A 24,110-nucleotide genomic window follows, 5' to 3' on the forward strand; every position below is an offset into this window, starting at 1 on the left:
TCTTCCAGTTGCCAAGGTGGGTGGGGGGGCACCAAAGCCTCAGAGCTCTCACCCTCACTCAAGGCCTGGGGTGGAGTCCTTCTCAGAGGAGGAAGCCTTGATACACCACCTGCAGACATGCGTTTCCTTGGCAAACAGAGACAGTATGTGAGGCCCGACATCTGTGATTTCCTCTTGCTTCTCAGAAAACGTCCCTCTGTTTCTCTTGGCAAAAATTCGGTTTACTCCACAAACGTCTGGCCCTTGGTCTCAGGAATAACCACGAAGACGTACATAGCAGCTAGGAAACAGATTTTAGCAAAGAATGAAACTGTAGGCACCAATGACCTCCTAAGCCAAGGGACAGGAAAACAGGAGAATGGAGGAGGAAAGAAGTGACAAGGACAGTTCTGGGCAAGGCCTTTGTGAATCATAGAGGAATTTCTTGGTGGCCAGTTTTACCTTACTTCTGCTGGAGGGAAACAGCTAGAAAACTGGGTCCCACCTTCATGTCAATAAGAACTTGTTAGCCCTTTAATGACAGGGACTTGGTGTTCCCTGGGACATTGTACACGCCCTTGGGACAGGGGAAGGAGAGTGGGGTGGGACATCTGTTCCCTTGGCTCCAGCTTGATTTCTATTGACTTCGAAAGTGGCCGACCAGAGGCCCCGTGCAATGAGTCTTTCATTAACTGAGCGAGGGAGCTCCCTCCAGTAAATAGGAAACTGCCTTATTTACAGAGTTCGAATTGGTGCCACGTGTGTTTTATGGACCTTGAAAGTGTCTGAGAGCTGCCCCTTGTCGAATTCGTAGAAGGGGAAACACCAGTTCTTTCCTGGAGCCTCTTCTGCCTTGGGGGTATCAGGGTGGACTGGAAGCGGGGGAAAGGGGCTGCCCCACGTGCTTCCTGCTGGAAAACCCCACTCACCTGGATGGAAGGGACAAGAAGCCCACGGTGAAGCAGGAGAGCCAGCGCACAGCCCCATCTATATGAAGGTGGGCGTCCAGGAGGGGCTGCGGGAAGATCTCAGCCCTCACCACAGAGGGGACGGGACCTTGAGGAAGAGAGCACAGGACGAGTGGAGCAGAGAGGGGCTCAAGGGCCCTCGAGGACGACTAGTACCTGGCTGGCTCTGTCCCCAAATCTAGACCTCCTGGAGCACGGTCCGCTCCAGATGGCCAAGGGAAGAAGCTGACATCTCTCACCCCGCTTCCTATCCCTTCGGGCTCCCCCTGGGTGCACTCACAGCTGTGCGGCATGGGGACAACCTCTGTGCGTGGGCCCCAAGGTCACACCGAGTCCACTCTCCCCTGGTGTTGGTGCCAGTTTGAAATTCTCAGTGAAGGGGAAGCAGAGCTCGCGGAGAGCTTGTGCCTGGGAAGTGCTGCTGCCCTGTGGTGGGTGCGGGCAATGGTAGGCACATGCTGCTTGCGCCTTGCCTTGGGTGTTCCTCAAACTTTTTTCATTAAGATTGGTCTAAAATGTCCTCAGCCATTTTTTCCCCCTAATCACCATCCCTCATGAAATTTTAATGCCACATATATGCTGTATAACCGTTTTATGTACTGTGTGTCTATCTATAGCTTTATATATAAAAAGAGTAACATCCTGTCTCTCCTCCTAACCACCTTCCAACCCTTGAGGATGATTTGGCCACAATGAAAATGCACAGTCTCACTGGATGGACATGGACAGGATTTCAAAGCCCCAGAATGGGCTGCCCGTAGGAAGTCAAACCCCTCCAGTCCAGCAAGGAGGAGGCCCCTTCTTCAAGGCTCTGTACCCCAAAACGGTGAGGGCAGTTATCTGTGCCGCCCACCATGTCCTGTTTCCCTCTCCACTTCCAGAAGACTGGCAGCCACGCAGTCCTTTAGAACCCGGCTCCCTGTCAAATCCGCGCACCGTCTGATCATCCTCATTCTTCAGGCGGGAGCCCGAGGCCCAGAGAAAGCACAGGCAGGAAGGGGCAGAACTCAGGTTCCTTTTTTTTTTTTTTTTAAGATTTTATTTATTTATTTGACAGAGAGAGACAGCCAGCAGAGAGGGAACACAAGCAGGGGGAGTGGGAGAGGAAGAAGCAGGCTCCCAGTGGAGGAGCCTGATGCGGGACTCGATCCCAGAATGCCGTGATCATGCCCTGAGCTGATGGCAGACGCTTAACGACTGGGCCACCCAGGCGCCCCAGAACTCAGGTTCCTGACAAACACCAACACTCTTCCCACTGGGCCCTCCTGCCTCCACATTCGAGGCTCACTGGGAAGGCTTCCAGCCAAAAACCCCACTTAACTATCCTTAAACGCGGCTGTGTCCCTCTGGTTCACAGCCGTGTCCCAGGGCCTGGCACGAAGTCCGGACTTCATCAACGTGTGTTGAAAGGATCGATACTTTTGTTTTGGTGTTTGGACAGCTCTTTCAAAACCAAGATTCTGCAGGGAATGTTCTCGTCTTTGGAGTCAGATACCTTTTTTCCAGGCAGTGAGGATGGGGTTTGATTCTCTGGAGGACACAGAGGGGAGAGGGAGCCCAGAGTCTGGAGGCTCCCGAGAGGTAGACTGAGGGGAGGGCCTGAGGCTGCGAGCTGTGGTCACGGGGGTAAGGCCACAAACAACTGTAGCCGGGGGTCAGGGGACCAAAGACCACTGAGCCTCGCGTGGGCGGTAGGCGTGGAGGCTAAAGCAAACGACTGGAGGGTTTGGCTGTGAACTGAGGTGTCCCCAGTGCGGTCTGGCTGGCATGAGCTCCTTCTCTGGAGAGGCTCATGTCCTGGTTGGACACCTCTGGGAGCCCCGGCCTGGCTGCGGCACAGGTCGGCACTTGGTAAATGTGTGTTGAACGAATGAGCGTGAACTGAAACGGCCTTCAAGGGAAAGGTAAACTGAGCTGAGCCTTCACATATAGGCACAAAGGAAAAAGCAGAGAGAATGTCACAAGCATCATGAATCGAGGACGTCCGTTCATTCCACAAATATTTCCTGAGCACCTGCCATGTGCTCCTGAGCACCAGGCCCTGGAAGACTGGTGGGGTGTGCAGGTGCTCAGGGGACCCGAGGGAACGTCCCGTGATGCAGATGAACACACAGGCGATGCCAAGGCAGGACGGCTCAGGGACCGTACTCTGCGGGGAGAGGCAGGGCTGGCTGGGCCTGCGGGGGCCGGCCTGGGACCGCTGAAAGCTTGAGGCCAAGAGCCCCACGTGCAGATGAGCCCACCTGCCGGTCCCACCTCCCCGGCACTGAGAGGAGCCACGCCGAATTTCTGAGCACCCGCTTGGGTCTCAGGGGCTCTGTGGCAAGAGAGAGAGGAAGACGAGAACCAGGACCGACGCCCAGCGTTCTCGTTCACACAGAGAGGGCTTCCCACGCCTTACCTAATTGAGAACAATGTAATAGGGGTGCCCACCATGCGTTTACTCTCTGCCCATCGCAAGGGTCAGCCCACTCAATTCACGACACGCCTCTGAGTGAGGACGTTATCCTTTCAAGGCCACGGAGGTGGAATCAGAGCACAGAGACCCTGAACACGGATCACAAGGACGCTGGGCCTTTCAGGGATCAAGCAGTGTCCCGAGTCAGACGATCAGCAGGGGCGGGAGGTGGGTCCCGGGCTCGAAGCTACCGGACAGAATCCTTCTAGAAGCTACCAGACCAAGAGAGCTGGCAGACCACCCTCTCTGCTCCCCACAGCCGAACAAGCACTGGCACCACATCAGGTGAGCACACTTCAACCAAACTAAACGGGGAGCCCCAACACTAACGACACGGGGAACTTCTTCTCTGCAACTGGGAGGTGGGCTGCCGAGGAACGGGCGCGGGCCTGGCGGTGGAGGCGGGCCAGGAATGGCTCCTTCTACGAAGCTGTCTCCACCCGCCAGGGCAAGACTGGGCTGCAAGGACAGCCCCCCGGAATGGGGGAGGCGAGCCTGGTGACAAGGGATGAAGAGCCAGCAGGGCCTCCCGAGTCACGTTTCCACGACAACCGTGGGGGAGGGGCGGGGGGAGCAGGCAGGAGAAATATAAGAAGAGGTGAGTGAGGCCGGGTGGGGGGGGCGTCCCAGACACAGAGCCACAGAGCCACACAGCCGGCAGGATTGGCCCATCTTTTTGGGCGGAGGCAGTGAGGGAGAAAGGGCTGCTGGGGACGCCACCAAGTTTTCCAAAACGTACCCAGCAATTCTCTCTGTAGACAATGTCCCGTTTCATCGACTGCTTTTCTCTCGCCCAAAGTCCCCAAATGTTCTAGATTAGATTTGTTTTAAAATAAGGAAGTTCAGGTCTTTACAAAGCAAACTTGAACCCAAATAAGAATGCAGCTCGCATGTTCCTCGCCAGCTCCTTCTGTCACCGTCCACCCCGCCGGTCCCTCCATTGGTCCCCTCCCCATCTTGCTATCCCCCCCCATCTTGCTACCCTCCCCCCCACGCAACCCACTTTGCACCTGAAGCTCACTGCAGGGCCCAGGAATGAAGGAGGAAGTCGTCCTTAGGGAGAGGCCAGCTTGGAGAAGAGGACGAAGAACGAAGACCCCTGCCCGGGCCAACAGAACCATCTCCTCGCACGTGCAAAGAAGTAGCAAGGATGCATAAAATGTTGATTGCTTTCCGAATGTTTCGTATCACAGCCATCCTCCGCGTTTTAAAATGCTTGCGGAGCACAGCTAATAAACGTGGGAGGACGTGCAGGGCTCCCCCGCTACCCGAACGTACAGTGTTCCTACGAAAACTTTCGTAAGCTGAAACGGCGTGAAGCAGAGAAGGCATGACCATTCATTTCAACAGGAAAACTTTTGAGGGTTCCCAGACCCTCCCCAAAATAACGTCTCTTAGGCTTTTCTGATACCTTAGGACACCTCTTGCTTAGAGATGCATAAAATCAATAAAGCTAAAGCACAGATGTTCACGGACATTTTTTGAAGCTCCAGTAGCGAGACGCTGCGCTGCTGGACTATTTCCCCGGGGGAGGAGCTCGTCGGGGCGCTAGCGCTGGGGAGGGCGGGGCGCTGCTTCTGGAAAGGCCCCCTGAGAAACAAACACTTTTTCACTCACATAAAAGTGAGAATCTTCTTTGGATTTCTTTCTCAACCTGTTATCAAAAACAGGCACTAATGCAGGTCTTTGGTTAAAGGGAAATGGTATAACGGAAACTTTGGAAAAGCAGGGGACACCTGTATTCCTCGTCTGGGGTGCATTATGTTTTAATCTCACTCTGACACCACAGCCGACCCTAGAGCAGGACAGGTGTGAACTGAGCTGGTCCACACGCACATGAACTTTTTTGACAAATACAGTCCAGCGGCGTAAATATATTCCCTTCCTTACGATTTTCTAAATGACGTTTCCTTTCCTCTCTCCGACTTTACCGTAAGAATACAGCATAGGACACATACTACATACACAATAGCTGTTAATCGCCTGTTTCTGTTATTGATAAGGCTTCTGGTCAATGACAGGCTGTTAAGTTCTGAGAGAGTCAAAAGTTCTACTTGAATTTTCGACTGCATCCGGGAGGGGTCGAGGCCCCTCTAACCCCACGTTGTTTGAGGGCCGACTATAACCCAATGACTTTCCAGCTCCTCATACTGGTTTCGTTTCCCACTTCGTTCCCATCTGGCCCCCGAGATGTTTTTACTATGCAGTGTTTTTACTCTTGACATGCGGTGGGATTTCGAGAGGAGAGCTTGGCCTCACTTTATAACCTGGGGGTTACTTTACCCGACGTCTCTAAATCAGGCCAAGCGCATTTGCTGAACGTCCTGTCCTTCTCTCGCTCTCTGTCCTAACCTTTGCGTGGGCCTGAGCCTCATTTCCCCTCTCTCATCCCGGATCCCGACAGAACTCACCCTGCCATTCACACTGGCCGCTGCTCTGTCCTCGTAACTTCTTCCATGGATCAACTTCGGACCTGTCTTCTCCTGAGTCCGCTCCAGTTCCCCCCAGCTGGCACTTTCTAGCGCGCTTGGTGCCTGAGAATTTAGCTATTGAAATACCTGTTTTAGCGGCGCCTGGGTGGCTCAGTCAGTTAAGCATCTGCCTCTGGCTCAGGTCATGATCCCAGGTCCTGGGATCGAGTCCCGCGTCGGGCTCCCTGCTCCGCGGCGAGTCTGCTTCTCCTGCTCCCTCTGCCCCTGCTCATGTGCTCTCTCTCTCTTTTGCTTTCTCTTGCAAATACATAAATAAAATGGTAAAAAAGGAGAGAAATACCTACTTTATTGAAAACGTTTCCTGTTTTGCTTTCACGTTATGGTCGGAGCGTCATACTTATCCACTGTTTGCCTGCGTGTGTGGGTGAGTGAAACTCCCCCCAACCTCACTTTAGGGCGGGGCATCACTGAGGACTCGTATATGAGGGGTGCGGGGGCCACCTGGTCTAGCGGTGCCGAGGGCCACGCCCCCCCCCCCCCCCCCGCGGCGTGCTCCCCCAACGTCCCGCAGGGCAGGAAAATGGGGTCAGACCCGGCAGAGGAGCGCCCGCGTCAGCAGGAGGAGGCCGAGCCGCAGATGGGGAGCCGACCGGCAGGAGGGGCCGCCTCCCGAGCCGAGCCGAGCGCTGCACAAAGCCAGCCTGCAGGGCAAGGAGGACGGCGAGGAGGCTTTATGGTTTCTAGGGGAAGGCAGGCTGAGCATCGGCTGGTCTGAACAATCTCAGCAGGTTTGGGAGTGCAGGCGCTGCCCCTGGCTGTTTGGCATGTGCCCCGGGGAGGTTAGGGCTGGTGGGTCCGGCCCAGAGTGTGAGAGCCTACGGAAGACCTGGCTGGGGCTGTGGGCTCTGGATCGGCTGATTTCATATGAAAGGTGCACTCACGGGCCAAGTGGTTTGCTCTTTCTAGAAAATGGTTAATCGTGGGGGGTGGGGGGCCCTTCGGGGTCAGTAAGGCCCCAAGGGAGCTGTGACGGTCATCTGATTGGCTGGCCTCCCCATACCCAAATGGTCATAAAACCTGTATTAAAAAATAGCTTCCCCCCATTACCTGCTGCTTCGATTCACAGTGTGGCCATTGGAGTCTGGCCTCGCATCGTGCAGGCCCCGCTCAACCCACACACTCCCCTTTCCGCCTCCTGGACTTGCACGTTCCTTCTTGACTATTCCAAACTTAAGCCCTGCTCTTTCCAGCTAACTTCCCCTACAGCCTTCTGGTTCCCATAACACTCTGGTGCTACTCCAAGCCCGCCACCAGCATCCACACCAGTGCCCCCCGGAGGGCTGACCTGGTGCAGGCCCTGTGTGGTCACTTGCAATCCTCCCAACAGCCCTACAGATGGGGATTATTGCTGCCCCTCAGCGAGGGCCTGACAGGAGCAAAATGGCAACCCTGGTTTGTATAAAAAGTTGAGAAAGAAGACCAACTCCATGGTCAAGGCCCGGCACCCGGGGCTGTTCCTCCAGGGAGGCGAGGGTCCCGGGCAGGATGGTGGGCGGAGGGAGGGTCCCGGTTATCTCCTAGAGCAGAGGGCTCTGGGGAGAGGGCGGGCTGTGCCCAGGGGAGGGGGACACGAGGGAGTCAGCAGGAGGGGGGGTGGACGGAAGGACTCCAGGAAGGGTGGGCGGCCTGGCCTGGCCTGGCCCCTCCTGTCACCCTCCCATCACCCTCCCACTCCCACCTCCTTAAATCCCCTGGAAGTTGACCGGGACTTAAACCGGCTCTGGCGAAAATACGAGAAAGTAATAAATAGCTTTCTAAAATACCTTAAACCTCACAGCTAACTCAAGAAACAGCAACTGAAAACAAGAGTAAAACACCTGTAGAGGTTCTAGAGAAAGGAGCGCTGGGGTCTCAGCCACCCGACCTTGGGAATGAGCGCTCCTCTGCTGATTTACGTTCTTAACACAGCACCTACGTCAAGGCAGGAGTGGTTCACATGTCACATCTAAAACTCTGAGATAAGTTTTACTGCAACCGTAGGTGACTCCCACATACTCTGGGTAAGGCAGCCACTGTGACCACTCTATGGAGGAAGAAACTTGAATTTGAAGGTAGTGAGATGGCCTGGTCAAGGTCACAGGAGTGGTCCAAGAGTCCACGTCCCTCCAGTGACCCCAGAACCAGTGCCACCACACCTCTCCACGGACCCCTGGGGCTCCTCTGTGCCTGCTGGGGCCCTGCTCGGAGACCCGCAAGGGAAAGGGCGCTTCCCAGTCACTCACCGAGATGACGGTCATCGCTGTGTTGACCATGGCAACACCCACTGTTACATACTGGGAGTGAGTGGCCTCCACGCCCGCGGACACATAGACCGTGTGTGCATAGTGGCTGACCTAAAACAAGGGCGCAGGGGCTGTGAGGGGAGGCCCAAAGGCCAGGCCCCTGGCTTACCATTCCCGACTTGACAACAGTCCTGAAAGCCTAGGGCACCTTTTGGACAGGAAGGAGGCAGTGGGGGCAGGGGGTGGGGTGGGCTGCGACCTGGATTCTGGAGGCCTGGGGTAAGCCTGGCTCTGCCCGGGCCCCTAGATGCCAGCAGTGGCCCCTCTGAGCCGCCGGATCTGCCTCTGTGAAATGGGGGCGGACTCAAAAAGTTGCAAATAGAGCTACCCTATGACCCAGCAATTGTCCTACTGGGTATTTACCCCAAAGACACAAATGTAATGATCCGAAGGGGCACGTGCACCCCAATGTTTATAGCAGCAGTGTCCACGATAGCCAAAGTGTGGAAAGAGCCCAGATGTCCATCGACAGATGAATGGATAAGGACGTGGTGTATATATATACATATATATATATGATGGAATATTACTCAGCCATCAAAAATATGAACTCTTGCCATTTGCAACGACATGGATGAAACTAGAGGGTATTATGCTAAGCAAAATAAGTCAATCAGAGAATGACCATTACCACATGATCTCACTGATGTGTGGAATTTAAGAAACAAAACAGGATCATAGGGGAAGAGAGGAAAAAGATGAAACAGGATGAAACCAGAGAGGGGACAAACCATAAGAGACTCTTAATCTCAGGAAACAAACTGAGGGCTGCTGGAGGGGAGGGGTGGGGGATGGGGTAACTGGGGGATGGGCGTTGAGGAGGCACGTGATGGAATGAGCACCGGGTGTTGTATGCAATGATGAAACACAGACCTGTACCCCTGAAGCAAATAGTACAGTATATGTTAATTAAAAAGTATAAATAAACAAAATTTTAAAAAGAGAGAAAAAGAAGAAGAAATGGGAGCTGACTGAGGCATCTCCATGACTCCTCTGTCACTTTGATCCTCTGCCATCTCGGGGCCTCTTGACAGACTCTTCGCCGCTCAGTCTGGGCCCCGCTGACCCCGGGCTCAGCCTCTCCCGGCCCAGCCCCCAGGACGTGGGCACGCACCGCCCTTCTGAAAGCCACACGTGCGCGTGCTGTTGTGGCTTCGGTGGCTCCTGCCCGGGCTGTCCGTCACTCTTAACATCACACAGGACATGTCCCCGAGTCCCTGAAGGCCTGATGCCACCTTTTCCTGACACGTTCCTCCAACACCAGCTGGGTTACCCAAACAGCCTGTGATGTTCCTGGAAGCAGCCCCCTGCCCCCCCTCCCTTTTTTTCAGATCTCCACCCTTCCCTCCACATCACGGATAGGGTTACTGCAAAAGGACAATGTTCACAGACAATGAGGCCACTATCGGCCACACTGAGTGAGTCCAAGATGGGCTCCTGACCCAGGCTGTGCCAACTCGCCACCCTCCCCCGGGGAACTTGAAATCTGTTTGACCCCCAGTTCATTCCAGCCTAGCAGGCCTCCTGCAGAGTGGGGAGGGGACTATTGGCAGGAGGCTGAGGGACTCTTGGGGACTGAGCTGGAAAGAAAAAGTTTCTGTAGCCAGAGAAGAGCAAGGCGGGCCGTGGGGAGGGGCAGATCTGGGAGACAGAAGCTCCGGGCCTCCTTGGTGCTAGAACAGCACAGCTCAGGATAGAATTTCCAGCCACACGGCAGCCCCCTGCCGGCCTCATCCCCGCCGCTCGCCCACCCCTGCTTGCGGCTGGGCACACAGGCCGCGCCTCACAGCCCAAGTACAGCCTTGATCCCAGAGAGCTGCAGAGACCGAAATGGGAAGAGGTGGAGAGCAGACAGGCCACCCTGGGCCTTCCCTGCCTGGTCCGTCACGTTGCTGACCGCTGACGGCAGCTCATCGGCCTTAGGGAGGCCCAGGGAGCTCCCTAGGAGCTCGGCCCACCTCTGGCCACAGCCCACTGTTTTCTTGGTGTGGTGTGCTCACTTGACCCCACCTGGGTCCCCAACACTGTGATGGTGTCCCCAGTCACAACCACACACCCGGGTCCAGCTCCCAGCCCTCAATGCCAATCAACCATAAGGCCGACTCTGACCTTGACTGTGTTCTCCACCAACCACGCCCCCTAGCTGCCAGGGATGCGCGGGCACCAGGGCGCCTCCATCCTGTCCCACTGGCCACTGTGTCTCGGAGCGCCTCTCCCATCCAGAATCTTCCCTACCTTGCCGAGCTGTTTCTTCATCACCCTTCTGAACGACCCCTGCAGGCACTGGGCACCCTCCCTCGGACCTCCCCGTGTCCTGACTCCCTCTCTCAAGGTCACTCGCCCCCCGCATTCTGCATCCCCCCCCTCCCGCCCATGAGAGCCAAGGGCAGCAGGGACTGAGTCCTTGCCAGGATGGGGCTGCCCGAGACCCAGCCACAAAAGGGCTCCACATTTAAAATTGGAGAAAATCATTACAATTTAAAAAGGATATTTATTACTTCACTTTGCAGCAAGAGCATTGTTTTTCTTCATAAGCACATGATTTAAAGGCGTGAGCCCTAAAGGAAAGGAAGATGCGTCTTGTTCCCAACATTATGACTGGAAATGGCACACGCTCTATGTGACCAGAGTCCGGGTCGGGAGCGACACGGCAGGCCCAGCGCTGCGGCTGTGGGAGCCCCTTCCGAAGGTCTGGGGTACGGGGCACTGCCAGGGATCGGGGAACCCCTGGAAGCCAGGATGGGGACCAGGCCGAGCCGGTTAACCCTGCTGAGCGGGCGTTGTGTCTGCAGGACAAAAGACGAGCCGCCGCGGCTGTGAGGGCGGACAGGCGGGCGGGGAGGGCGGACAGATGGCCAGGGCCAGCGGGAGGCAGCCCCCTCCCAGATCCGTGCTGAAGGTCAACTGCTCGGGAATCCTTACTGCTCCTGGCCTTTCACTGACCCCCTACTGGTTCGGGGTCTCTGCAAAGTCCCGTGGTGGTGGGTCTACCCGTACAGGAATGTGTGTGGAATTTGGGTAATTTGAAAATGTTTATGAACAAAACAAAACAACCCCACTGTGTTCTTTTTTTTTTAGGCTTTATTTATTTGACAGTGAGAGAGAACACAAGCCAGGGAAGGGGCAGAGGGAGAAGCAGTCTCCCCACTGAGCAGGGAGCCCGACGTGGGACTCAGTCCCAGGACCCCGAGATCGTGACCTGAGCCAAAGGAAGATACTTAACCCACTGAGCCACCCAGGTGCCTCCCCCCACTGTGTTCTTGTAGGCTTTTCGTCTCCCCTATCCCACCTGCAATGGCCGGGCCTCCTATTTCCCGGAGGAAATAGAAGCAACCAGAAGAAAACGTCCAAGGGCCCCCCCCCCACCGCTGCTCGCGCCCGGCCCCGGGCGGTTGTGCTAGCAGCCAAGTCTGCTGCATCTTTCCCGCCGGAAAACCCTCTTCCCTCCAGCACCCCCATCTTCCCTGCAGCAGAGCCCCTGAGCTGTGCACCCTTGTCTCCGAGTCTCCCCCTTCCATTCCGGGGTGCCATCTGCCCCTGTCAGTCACCAACACTGCCCTCCCCACCCACGTCCCCCAAGCTGCTCATCACCCAACCAAAGGTCACCTCTCGGCCTCGTCTGTGCCCTCCCGTAACCTGGCAGAGCTGAGTGCTTCGGCCACCCACTTCCCCTCTGACCTTGGTGGGCCTGGTGCCTGCAGGCTTGCCCAAGACGGCCTGCGGCCTGAAGATCGGTGCCAGGAAGAGTCCCAAGGTGATAAGAACGTCCGTCCTGGTTCCCAGAGTGCCCCTAAGGGTCTTGGGAGCCACCTCCCCCAGGTGTATGGGGAGGCACTGCAGGAGATGCCTGGTTCCAGCAAGACAGAAATCAGAGAGGAAAAGCAGTCCCAGTCTCCTGCGACCCTGAGCCCGGGATGTAGTTCAGTTCCGTCTGCTAAACTCACCCCCACGGCACCCGCTCCGCCGCCAGGCAGCTCGCACAGCCCCCACCTCCCCTCCGTGGAGATGGCGCTGGGCCATGCGGACGGTGCGGTCTGCACTTACAAGGAAACCCTTGCGGGATCCTCAGACCAGGGTGTCATGAGGACATCCTCTCCTTCCTAGCTGCAGAGCTGGGATCCCTCGTCACGTACCTCGTGGCAGGACTTGAAGACAACTCTTTTGCTTTGAGTTACTGGCTGATTTTTCCAAAGCACAGAGGACTTGTGTTATTTTTTTTTTCTCAATAGAAAAAAAATCACTATAGTTGAGAAGCCTCCCTCCCCTGCTGATGGAGGCTTCCAGTTCAGTATTCCTTCTGCTCGAGGCCCGTCCGCCTCAGTGTAAACCGGACCTCCACTTCGGAAGATGCCTGTAGAGCCTCCGTGGTGATGTACGCTTCCGGGTAAAAGTGTGTTTTTAAAGATCCTTCCCTGATAGGAGGCGTGGTTACATCAGGTCAGGGGAGAAGGCTCAAGGTTTGCAGGGACCTGGGAACGGAGACATGAGGATGCCCCCCACCCCAAAAGGGAAAAGAGCCGGCAGAGCCCAGAAGACCCTTGTCCTCCCTGCTTCCAGCCTTGGCCAGCGGTGCAGGGCATGGCCCTTCCTCCCACTGCGGAAACTGAGCATGGCCTTGGGGCTGCAGCCGCTGCTCCAGACACCTGCACAGACTCCCAGCATCACTCGGGAGAAGGGGATTAGCTCCAAAGCCGTGGCCACTCTGCTGACCCCCATGAGGATGGCGGGGATGGTGGCGGAGGGGCTGTTGAGCAGCGGGACTCCCTTTTCTGCAAAGACTCCCCCCCCCAGAGAGCAGGGTGGAGGATGCTCCCCTGACATGAGTTTCTCCAGGCCAGCCGTCACGGGGGTGCCGGGAATGTGCCAACAGAGGCTGATGGCCGGCAGGGACGATGAAGCAAGGACCAGTGGGCAGAAGTCCCATGCAGGGAGCTTTGGCGTGAGCTGGGGTGGGGTGGGTATGGGAGCAGAGTGATAGTTGGCGCTGACTGGAAACAACAGGAAGAGAAAGGAATGGCTGCCTCAGCAGAGAGGGAGTCTCCCGTCACTGGTGGTATTCAAGAGAGCCTAGGCTAGAGGAAGGTCGTCAGGAATGCCAAACGGGGTTCCCATAGCAGATGTGATACAGAGTTGGACTAGATGGACCCCTCTCAAGGCTGGACAACCACGAGTCAGTGAAGGAGAGGGAGGGTCTCTGAAAACAGAGAACTGTGCTCATGGACCCTGCCCGACCCCGGGATCCACAGCTCCCTTCCAGCCCGCTCCACGCCCCAGGCTGACTGGCAACAGTGGCATCCTTGCTGACCCCACCCCGCCAACTTTGACCCAGGTCTTGCCAAAGGAGGTCAGGAAGGGAGAGAGAGCGCCGGCTGTGGGACGGCTGTGGGCTCTGCGCCACCCTTTGTGGTCTCCCTGCTCCCCGCCCGCCTTTGAGAACTGTCAGTACCCCAAGGGACACAGGTGCGCTGAGTCAGTCAGCAGCAGGGGGGAGGGGGGAGCTCTGTTGCCAGGAGCAGGTGTGTGTGTGGGTGTCTCCAAACAGAAACCCAGAAAGCCCTCCTGACAGGTAGCCAGAGGAGTTCTAAGCAAACCCCCTGCTAGGCAACGCTGAGGGCTCGCCCGGTACGCACGCTGGTGTTCTCAGCCACGTGGGTGGCCACACCCCCGAGAGAACTGCCACCAGAGCCCCAGCTCTGAGAGCAGGTAATCAGCCAGCCCCGGGGCCCAAGGAGAACCAACAGCCCACACATACCTGCCCCACCTCCAGCCCTTTCCGAGGGGCCAGAAAGCCGCAGCTTAGCTCAGGGCTGTCCAGACCCCACGTGGACAAGGCTGGCTCCAGCGCCCCTCCTGGGCTCCGGGTCCTCATCTGTAAAATGAGGGCTGTGATGAGACCATCACCGAGGTCCCTAGTTCTGGGACTGTGGGGTTCAGGCAAGGGAGTGGCGGCCAAGCCTGGGCTTCTAAAACAGCTCAGTCACTCTTGGTGAAGCTGAGAACAGCACAGTCCGAATTACAAAGAAGCCTGGGTTATGGAGTCGTTACAATACGCTGCGTGTTTTCTTCATTCGAGTGAACCACATACAGCGGATTGTTAATCAAGTACTTAGAAGAAGAGGTTCTATGGTCCTGCTTTAACAGAGAATTAATTTTCAATTGGCAATGCTTTCTTTTATGTGTGAAAATTGAATAACTATGGTTTTTTAAATGTTAGTTTTCTTTAGAGGGCTTTCCACTCCCTCCTACTAATTGCCAACCTTGGTGCATCAAGTCCAGGTGTAATTGTGAACTTCAAAGAGTGGGATCTGGAGGTGCTTGGCTGCCTCCATCGGTAGAGTCTATGATCTTGATCTTGCGGTTGTGGGTTCGAGCCCCACACTGGGTATAGAGATTACTTAAAAAGAAAATACTGAAAAAGCAAAAACAAAGAGTGGAATCTGGCCAAAGGGAATGCCATGGTGCCTCCCCTGAGATCTGGGCTCATGCCCGTCCTTCCAGGAACCTTGACCGAGGCACCCTTCCCTATCTGCAGAGTCGCGTCCTTGCGGCTCCCGGGCTTAGGCATGGAGATCACCTTGTTAACCAAGCAAAGTACAAACAGCTAATCTCGATTCTCACACGAGGCACGAGACTGGGGCATGTGCGGTGACTCAGCCTGAACCCCAAACCTCACAACAACAATGCCGTGAGGCTGCCCAGGGAGGGGCTGCGGCTGTTACAGCTTGGAGCCCCGGGTCACCTGGCTGGGAATTAAACCCAGTCAACAAGCACTTATTGAGCACCTGCTGGAAGCACTGGCCAGGCACAGGCCACGTGCCGTCAAGCACTCTGCTCTCCAGGGCTGTGCCGCCTGCATGGGGTGGCTGATGGAGGGAATGCTGTTCTGTGCAGTGGACACGGGAAGAAATCCCGAGAAATTCAGGGGCTTGCTTCCAGGACAAGGTGTCTGTGGCCAAGTGGGGACTAGACTTCGGGCCTCTTGATTTCCAAGATCACAGCAACTCCCCACCACAGGCACAGTCGTTTAGAGACATGTGGTTTCAGTGAGGGCAGCACGCCTCTTTATCTGCTGCACCTGTCAACCAGCAGGCCCACCGTCAGCGACCCCAGCGAGCCACCGAGAGGAAACATGGGCAGAGTGCAAGACCACGGGAGCAGCGTGAGGTTCTTGTCCACGAATGTTCTGTGTCTCTCCAAGTAGGTTTTATAATGAAACCTCATAATGACGTTAAGACCTGGAAAGCATTGCTCCAGCTGCAGCCAAGAACCTGGGCATCTCACGAGACATGACGATGTAACGTTCCCAGCTGCCCCTTGCCATTGTCCTGAAGGGTGTTTCTGCCATTACCCCTAGGACACAATGGATTCTCTGCTGTTACATGAGAGTAAAAAGCCTACAGTAGTGTGGGGTGAGATGAGGAACCAGACTGCACAAAACGTTGCTAAAAAGTCACTGTTGGGGGGGCGCCTGGGTGGCACAGTCGTTAAGCGTCTGCCTTCGGCTCAGGGCGTGATCCCAGCGTTATGGGATCGAGACCCACATCAGGCTCCTCCGCTATGAGCCTGCCTCTTCCTCTCCCACTCCCCCTGCTTGTGTTCCCTCTCTCGCTGGCTGTCTCTATCTCTGTCAAATAAATAAATAAAATTAAAAAAAAAAGTCACTGTTTGGGACGTCTAGGTGGCTCAGTCGGTTGAGTGTCCGACTCTTGTTTTTGGCTCAGGTCGTGATCTCAGGGTTATGAGATTGAGCCCCACATCGGGCTCCACACTCATTGGGAAGTCTGCTTGGGATTCTCGCTCTCCCTCTCCTCCTACCCTCCCCCCCTCTTTTAATAAAATCTTAAAAAAAAAAAAAAGAAATCATGCTTCAAAAAAAAAAGAAATATTGTCACTAATTGTGTGATTTGGGGCAAGTGATCCGACCTCTATGAGCCTTAGTTTCCTCATCGGTTATAGAGACAATCTATATTTGATGGAGAATCCGCAAGCGTGCCGTGTGATACGGTGATGGCACCTTCATGACCGAGGAAAGATCGTTGTAGGGATATTAACACACGTCATGAGCAACTAATGCAGTGCCTCCTATAAAACAGTCGTGAATAAAATACAGCTACAAACGAATGACATCATAAAAATACGGCAGAACTCATAACCCACATGAATGGCGGTAGACCGTGGGTCCTGTCCTAGCTCTTTCTGGGACTTTCTCCCTGCAGTTGTCCCCTGTGTGTCCTGCCTCGCTGCTCCCTCCTTTTTTATTGCCTCCTCCCTCTCAGTACGCAAACAAGACTGCCGCCCTATAAAACCTGACGTGACTCCCTCGTCCCCCTTCACTGAGCTTCGTCTTTTGCTCCCTCGTGCAATAAAACTCCTGCAAATAGCTGCCTGTCCTTGCTGTCTGTCCTCCAGCCCACCCACTGTCCCTTGAACCCACTCCAGTCAAGCTTTTGCCTCCGGCTCTCACCACAGCTGCTCTCGTCAAGGTCGTGCATGCCCTCCACGAGGTCAAAGCCATGGTCAGTTCTTGGTCCTCATCTTGACTTATCAGCAGGGGCTGTCCCTCCCTCCTGACTCATATGTCTTACTAGGCCTTGGGGACACTCTGCCCTCGGGATCTTCTCCACCCAACAAGGACCCTCTTTCCTTTTCCTTTGCTCCCCCTCACCCCAGTCCCAATCTCTAGATGCTCTCTGGTTCAGGGAGGAGCCTGAAACTCCACGGTCAGTCCTTGACCCCATTCTCTTTGCTGTCTGTAAGTGGCTTTCCCAGGGGAAGGGCAGTGGCATGAAGTCTCAAGGCCACAAGCAGGGAACTCAGGTCTACTTCTCCCCCACCTCACTGTCCCAATATGCCTGGAAAGGATGACGCTCCGGGGAGAAACAACTCTAATCATCCCCTGGTCTCCAGAGGTGGGCATCCAGCGGACCACCAGGGGAGGAAAGATAGCAGCAGCCTCCCACCTGCCCTGTGCCCGCCTTGTTGGGCGTCTTGACCATGGTGATGTTGGAACTATCCTGGAAGGCCAAGCCAAAGGCTGTGCTCAGGGTCACCAGCACCAGCATGGGCTGGAGCCTCTGCAGGAGACAGGGCTACGGTCAGGGACTCTGGGGGGTTGCTCTTGGCCCCTGGAAATGGGGAGCAGGGGAGCCCAGGCTGAGCCCAGCTGGAGGCGGCAGATGGCTGGGGGGTGGGGATAGCTGCCCACACACTCATTCCCTCCTGGAAGACCTGTCTATGCGTCTCCTGTGTGTCTGGCCCTGGACCAAGTGGGGGCTGCTTCAAGGACAAAGGTCCAGCAGCGTGCTGCCCCCTTGGAGATTCCATTCTAGTAAGGGGACCCCCCAAATTGCACACATATGAGAAATCCAAATAACAATAATGTCATGAGGACAATAAGACCGGGTAATGGGCTGGGAACCAGTGGGGGCTGAGCAGCCAGGTTCGGTAGGGTGGACAGGGACTGTGCCTCTGAGGAGGAGCCTTTGGGCTGAGAGCTGAATGGACGAGATGAAGCAGACTGTGAGCTTCTGGGGAAAGAACGTTCTGGAAGGAGGGAGCGACAAACCAAGGCCCTGAAGGACACACTCGACCTGTCTTTTACTGCAGGATAGGCCTTCAGGAAAACCGAGGCGATCATACTTTCCTGCTGGCCACAACACCCAGGACTGCTCACGAGGGCTGGCCCAGGGCCAGGGTCTTAGGCAGGGGTGGCTGAATTGGGGCAGGGGCTATGGCTGCCTCCCACTGCTCCAAAAAAGCAGCTGGTCTGGAGCCACAGCCCTTGGACCATCCCCCAGCCCTCTGCTTGCCTAACGGCACCCCTGAGCCCCCACCGTCCCCATCAGCTATCTTCCTGCCACATCCGGGAGCCAGCCCGGCAGCCAAGGGCAAGATGAGGCGCCTTCAGGGGTCGGGGTGGAGGTGTGGGGGAGAACAGCACCGGGCAGGGGCAGGGGCTGGAGGGAAGGTGGCATCTCTGATGTGCCCCAGCCTCCCACACTTCGCTAGCTCTGGACTCAACCCCCCCCGTCCTGTGTCTGAGCTGGGATGTTAGGGGAAGCTGCTTCCCCCCACTGCTCTCCCGGGGCTGGCCACCCCCCCCCTCAGGCAATGCAGGAGCAGTGCTGGCCTCTCCTTGCTAGAAGCATTCCAGAGCCTCCCCCTTCCCCCGTGGGTCCCCTCTTCCCATGGGACAGTAACAGTGACAGTAGTCTCAGCACTTACCCCTCCTTGGTGGAGTGGACGGAGAAGTGCCTGTGTCTTTTCTCTCCATCCCCGTTCAGGTGAGAAACAGGTGCGCTCTGCTTCCGAAGCGACAGCTGGGTCCTGCCCGGCGCCGAGAGCTTGTAGGAGCAGCCGTTTCTCCCCTGGGCCCGTGTGGCTTTATTACCCTCTGGCCTCTGGACGCTGCTAGGGGAGCACATTTTCCTTGGACCTGTTGACTGATAAGACTCCTACACAGCATGAATTTTGTCTTGGCCTCTGCCAAGCCCCGAACCAGAAGCTCCCCGGTGCACCAAGGAGGACAAAGGCACCCTGCACCCTTGTCCCTGGAAAGAGGAGTCCTGGAAACCAAGGCGGGCCTGAGTGCCTGGGTGTATTACGCTTCTCCTGCGTTATTTCTCTGTCTGTGCTTCTTCTTACGGATCTGGACTAATTGTCCATTTGGAGGAAAGAACAAAGTAAATATATTCTTTTAAAACACAGCCTATTTATATCTAATGACGCTTAGCAATATTAAATAAGCCATTAAAATATTGAACAAAGGTTCATGTCAGAATTACTCTATTAGCTAAAAAAAGAGCAGGGAGGGTGCCTGGCTGGCTCGGGGGGGGGGAGGTGCCTGGCTGGCTCAGTCGATAGAGTGTGCAAACTCTTGGTCTCCGGATTGTGAATTCCAGCCCCACGTGGGGTGTAGAGATGACTTAAAAACAAAATCTTTAAAAAAAGAAGAAAAAGGAAGCATGATTGAATAAACTATGACCAATCACCTGACCGGAAGGCCAGGCTGCTGTTTCCAAGGAGAATTGTGAACACGTTGTAGACATTATGCGAAGTGACCCAACAGGACACAGTGGTGTGTGCAGGTCAGGTGCGCTGAGGACGCACCCCAGGGAAGAGGGGGCCTGAGTCCTTATGTCCCCTGATGGTCTGCTCACGACAGTTTGGGTGTTCTCTAAAGGGCTGTGTGTTCTCTGCTACGCCTCTCATTGCTTCTGAGTCCTGGAGTCATTAACCGTTAGGAAAGGCACAATCTTTGGCCCCTGCTAGCTCGGCTGCCTAAGGGTGGGCCCTGAGCCCTGGACACCTCCTTGCCAGGACATCCAGGGGCCTGTGGCCTGTGCCGGCTTACCTCGCTGCAGGGGAATAGCTTTCTGTGTTTCAGGCTCCGCGTGGGCTCCTGTGTTCTGCCGGCAGCGGACGTGGCCCCGGCCCCAGCCTGCAGGCGTGCCCAGCTTTCTGTATTTAAGAGCATGGTGGTGGTGGGGGGGGAGGACACATGGCAAGGGCTGCCTCTCGTGGCTCTCCGCCCCCTTTCTTGCTGAAAGGAGCCTCTATACCACTCTGGCCCGGGGGTCTGTTCTCGGTGACCTTGAATCATGCTGGTCTCTCCCTTGGGGGACACTTACCTGCCTTTTCCCGTTGGCTGCACCGCCTGGCTCCCCAGGGAACAAGGAAATATTCACATTCGGATTTCTACCAACAGCTTGATCAAGGCAGTCTGGGCTTTTTCTGTCATGCTTCTCGGAGGTCTCCCAGCCTCTTCCCATTTCTATATTCTGTATCAGCTTCCTGTGGCTGCCTGAGCAAACCATCGCAGACTTTGGGGCTTAAAATAAGACAGATATATCACCTTACCATTGTGGGGGGTCAGAAGTCCGAGCTGGGTCTCCGCTAACATCAAGGTGTCAGCGGGGCTGCACTCCTTTCTGGACTTGCCTTTCCAGTTTCTAGAAGCCACCCGCATTCCCCTGCTCATGGCCCCTTCTGCCATCTTCAAAGCCAACGAGATGGGACTGAGCTCAGGCTGCCATCTCTCCGGTTCTGCCTCTTCCCAGTGAACACGCCGGGCCTGCTGGGAGAGCTGAGGTCTCCCACCTCAGGGGCGTCTGGTTAGCAGTCTTCATTCTGCCTGCTGTTTTAATCCTCCTTTGCCGTATAAAAAACCATAGTGACAATTTCTGGGGATTCGGACGGGGACACAGGTGCGGGGGCATTATTCTGCTAACCACACTTACCTTTCAGTTTGTTCCTGAAGACTCCTGAGTGCAAATCTCCCAGGTTTCACAGCTGTATCAGCTGAATTCTCCTGGCGTGTTTCTGTCTGGCTAGTCACAACGCTCGTGGTCTAATCACATTGGTTCATCTCCGTGAGCCTTCCCTGACGTTCTCTGAGTCAACCACCACCACCACGTCAAGCTGATGACAAAACCAAGCTCTTTCCTGCTGTTCCTTCCGCTTGAAACCTTCCTCCTCCAGATCGTGGGACAGATGTCCCCTCCTGGGGACGTCTTCTCTGGGACCACCCTCTCTACAGTAACCCCCAGCCCTCCCCTGGCACTCTCTGAACACTTTGAGTACCATTTGCAATAACCTTAAGTGTCTGTTTACTTGTATTTTTGACCATTGGATCCGTTCTATCCGATGCCTGACGCATAGTAGGTGCTCAACAAATACTTGTTGACTGGGTGTCCTTGATTGACATGTTCACGTCGCTCCCTCCTCCCCTGCCCTTCCGAACACCTCGTCCTCCACTCCTGTACTGATCTCACCCATTCTTAAAGGCTCGGCCCACCGTTTACCTTCTCCTCAAAGACTGTTCCTGTTCTCATTCATTCATCCAGCATTTGTGAAGTGCCAGCAAGGGCCGAGCCCCCTGCCAGGCGGTGGAGCTGCTCGGATGATGTTGACCACTCAGAGCAGACTCGGAACGACAACCAGTGGCCTCCCATTCTATCCTCTCGTTGCCCCCCCCCCGCCTAGGGCAACGTGGTTTTCATCTTCCCGGCTTGACTGTAAATTCCTAGCAGACAAGAGATGCCCTCGGTCGCAGCGCTGAGCTGAATGTGGGGGTTGGGAGTGGCCGTGCACGGGCGCTGTCAGCGGGCTGAGGAGTGGCAGGAGGGGGGACCGAGAGGAAGGGTTCACGGGTGAGAGAGCCGAACCTCACGGGTTCTCACGACACAGCGCCTGCAGATGAGGGCGTCAGAACGGCAGCTACCTGTCTCCTCATTCTTCCTCCGGGGACCGGGGAACCAGCCCTGGAGGGGGCAGATTTTGGATGGCAAGACCCTGTCCCACTCCCCTTCCAGAGCGAGACTTCAGACTCCCTCCAGAAGCCCTTTGGTAACAAGAACGGCCAATGTCTCTGCCCTCCCTGTCCCGAAGCCTGTCTCCCAGTGGAGACAAGGCAGTGTAATGATGCTTCCACGAAGAAACCCCCACTCGGTTGAAAGGACTGAAGTTTATTCTGTGAGCATATCTTTCCTATATAGTAAAATTGTGCCCTTTCTTACAAAGGGTCTCTTTCTCATTATCATGGTAGTCCGGAGTTTCTCCTTCTTCCTCTTCCTCTTCCTCTTCCTCTTCCTCTTCCTCTTCCCCTCCTCCTCCTCCTCCTCCTCCTCCTCCTCCTCCTCCTCCTCCTCCTTCTTCTTCTTCTTCTTCTTCTTCTTCTTCTTCTTCTTCATGTCTTTGCTTGCCAGGAAAGGGGGGGCGGTGAGTAGCAGCCCAACGTAGTCCACTGAATTTTGTTTTTAAAGATTTTATTTTATTTTTTTCAGAAGTGTCTATTTTTTTTTAAGATTTTATTTATTTATTCAACAGAGAGAGCACGCACAAGCAGGGGGAGCAGCAGACAGAGGGAGAGGGAGAAGCAGTCTCCCCACTGAGCAGAGAGCCTGACGTGGGGCTCAATCCCAGGACCCTGAGATCTTGACCTGAGCCAAAGGCAGATGCTTAACCGACTGAGCCACCCAGGTGCCCCCAACGATTTTATCGTTAAGTAATCTCTACACCCAACGTGGGACTTGAACTCATGACCCCGAGATCAAGAGTCACATGCTCTACCGACTGAGCCGGGCAGGCACCCCTAGCCTGCTAAATTTTCGCCTGTGAAATCCAGAAGCGTGGAACCTGCTGGTAAAAGCCACCTGCCACCTGCCTGATGGGGTCATGAATGCGTTCGTCGCCCAGGGGCTGGCGACCTCTGCTCAGGTATGCTCTTTCCCGCAGCAGCTCCGCCTCGCTCTGCTCTGCCTTCACCACCTGAACTCCTCCCAGCGAGACTCAGCCCTGCAGAAAACACTCCGTGAGCGCCCGCTGTGTGCTGGCCCCTGTGCTCGGCACTGTGCACGCAGCCGCAAGCGTGAGCAGGGTCCGGGGCCCTCCTCACCTCCATCTCTCTCACTTGCCAACTGCCCTGACCTTGACTGACCTTGGTCAGCATCCAAAGAACCTCCAACCTCCTGACACTTTCCAATTCTCCCAAAGTGCCCTTTCTTCTCTGTCTTTGCTTCTCTTTGTGGCCAGCTTGGCCCCCCGTGGTCTCCGAACCTTTTCCATAGCCCTGTTTCCTCAGTAAGGACGTTCCAGTGTATGTGTATTCATGGTTTATAAGTTCCGTACATGTACGTGTCACATGATAAAACAGGCACTCAAACAGGCGTTGTGAAGGGAGGAAGCAAGACATACAGTAGTCCCCCCTGATCCATGGGGGATCTCCTCCCAGACCCCCATGAAACTGTGGATAGCACCGAACCTGGGTACACTCCGTTTTCTCCTATACATACATACCTGTGATCAAGTTTAATTTAGAAATTAGGCCCAGTAAGAAATCAATAATAAAAGACAACAATTATACCAATACACTATAATAATGATGTGAATGTGGTCTCTCTCTCCCAAGCTCCAGAGCCACGTGACTCGTGTCCTTCTAGACATTTCTTACATATTTCATGAGCCCCTCCATCTCCACATGTCCAAAAATGTTACTGTCTTCTCCCCAAACCTGCCGCTCCACCCCCCACACCCTCCACCCCCCACCCGTCAGAAACCGGGCAGGGTGGCAAGTGCCTCACCTGTGAGGGCCGAGGGGTCCCTAAATCCTACGGGTCTCTGAATTCTCTCATGTCCCAGCCCAACCACTGCTGGCTCTGCAGGGCCCCCCTTATTTCTTACCAACTGGTCCCCCTACCCATGCCCCCCCCCCCCAAGTCCTTATTACTCAGGGATCACCCAATGCCCGGGTTGTGCTGAGCACCCAGTTCAGACTCAGTTTGGCTCACAAGGACCCACACCTTTCCAGCTTCGCCGCAGACCAACCCGCAGTTCCCCTGCACACCTCCGTGTGCCGCTCTCACCTGGAATGTCCATCCTTCCCTTTCCTACTGCTTCTCCCGCATAGCAGAGATCCTGTGGTCTTCCCCGATCCCACACCTTCCTTCCCGTGCAACCAGCGCCAGGCCCATGCCACCCTCTTGTGTTTCCCAACCATGGAAACACGCATGTCTGCAAGTGTTTCTCTTTTTGGGGGAGGAGGGGAGAGAGAGAGACTCTTAAGCAGGCTCCACGACGCGGGACTCGATCTCACAACTCTGAGATCATGACCTGAGCCCAATCAAGAGTCAGATGCTTCACTGCCTGAGCCCCCAGGCGCCCCAGTACTTCTGTAGGTAGCCATCTGTGTTTATATTAAATGGAACGTGAGCTCATGCCCGTATCTCCGGCACTTATCTAGGACATGCGGATCGTCCTAGGCTCCCCGTCTTGGCTTATCTGCACCGCGGAGATGGCTCCCACCACCTGCCATCCATTTACTTAATTGCTTAATCCCAGTTATACATGGATAGTGGTCTCTCGCTGCATTTTTACCTGTGGGTTTATTTGTCCTCAAGATCAATGATCATTCTCAAGCTCTTAAAAATAACTG

The 24,110-nt window shown here is 55.3% G+C and overlaps 1 protein-coding gene across 1 annotated transcript; it reads right to left on the reverse strand.

Moving 5' to 3' along the window:
• Window positions 1-54: 54 nt before the first annotated feature.
• LOC113270673 (solute carrier family 2, facilitated glucose transporter member 7-like) lies at window positions 55-18,603 on the reverse strand. Its single transcript, XM_044391405.1, is given in 12 exon segments — window positions 55-224; window positions 227-303; window positions 305-330; window positions 905-1,035; window positions 6,430-6,538; window positions 8,120-8,230; window positions 11,858-12,026; window positions 12,738-12,948; window positions 15,238-15,433; window positions 17,140-17,253; window positions 17,598-17,673; window positions 18,404-18,603. Coding segments are annotated over 12 exon segments (1,590 nt in total).
• Window positions 18,604-24,110: the final 5,507 nt, after the last annotated feature.

This window comes from Ursus arctos, unplaced genomic scaffold (assembly GCF_023065955.2).
Source record: "Ursus arctos isolate Adak ecotype North America unplaced genomic scaffold, UrsArc2.0 scaffold_32, whole genome shotgun sequence".
Lineage (NCBI taxonomy): Eukaryota > Metazoa > Chordata > Mammalia > Carnivora > Ursidae > Ursus > Ursus arctos.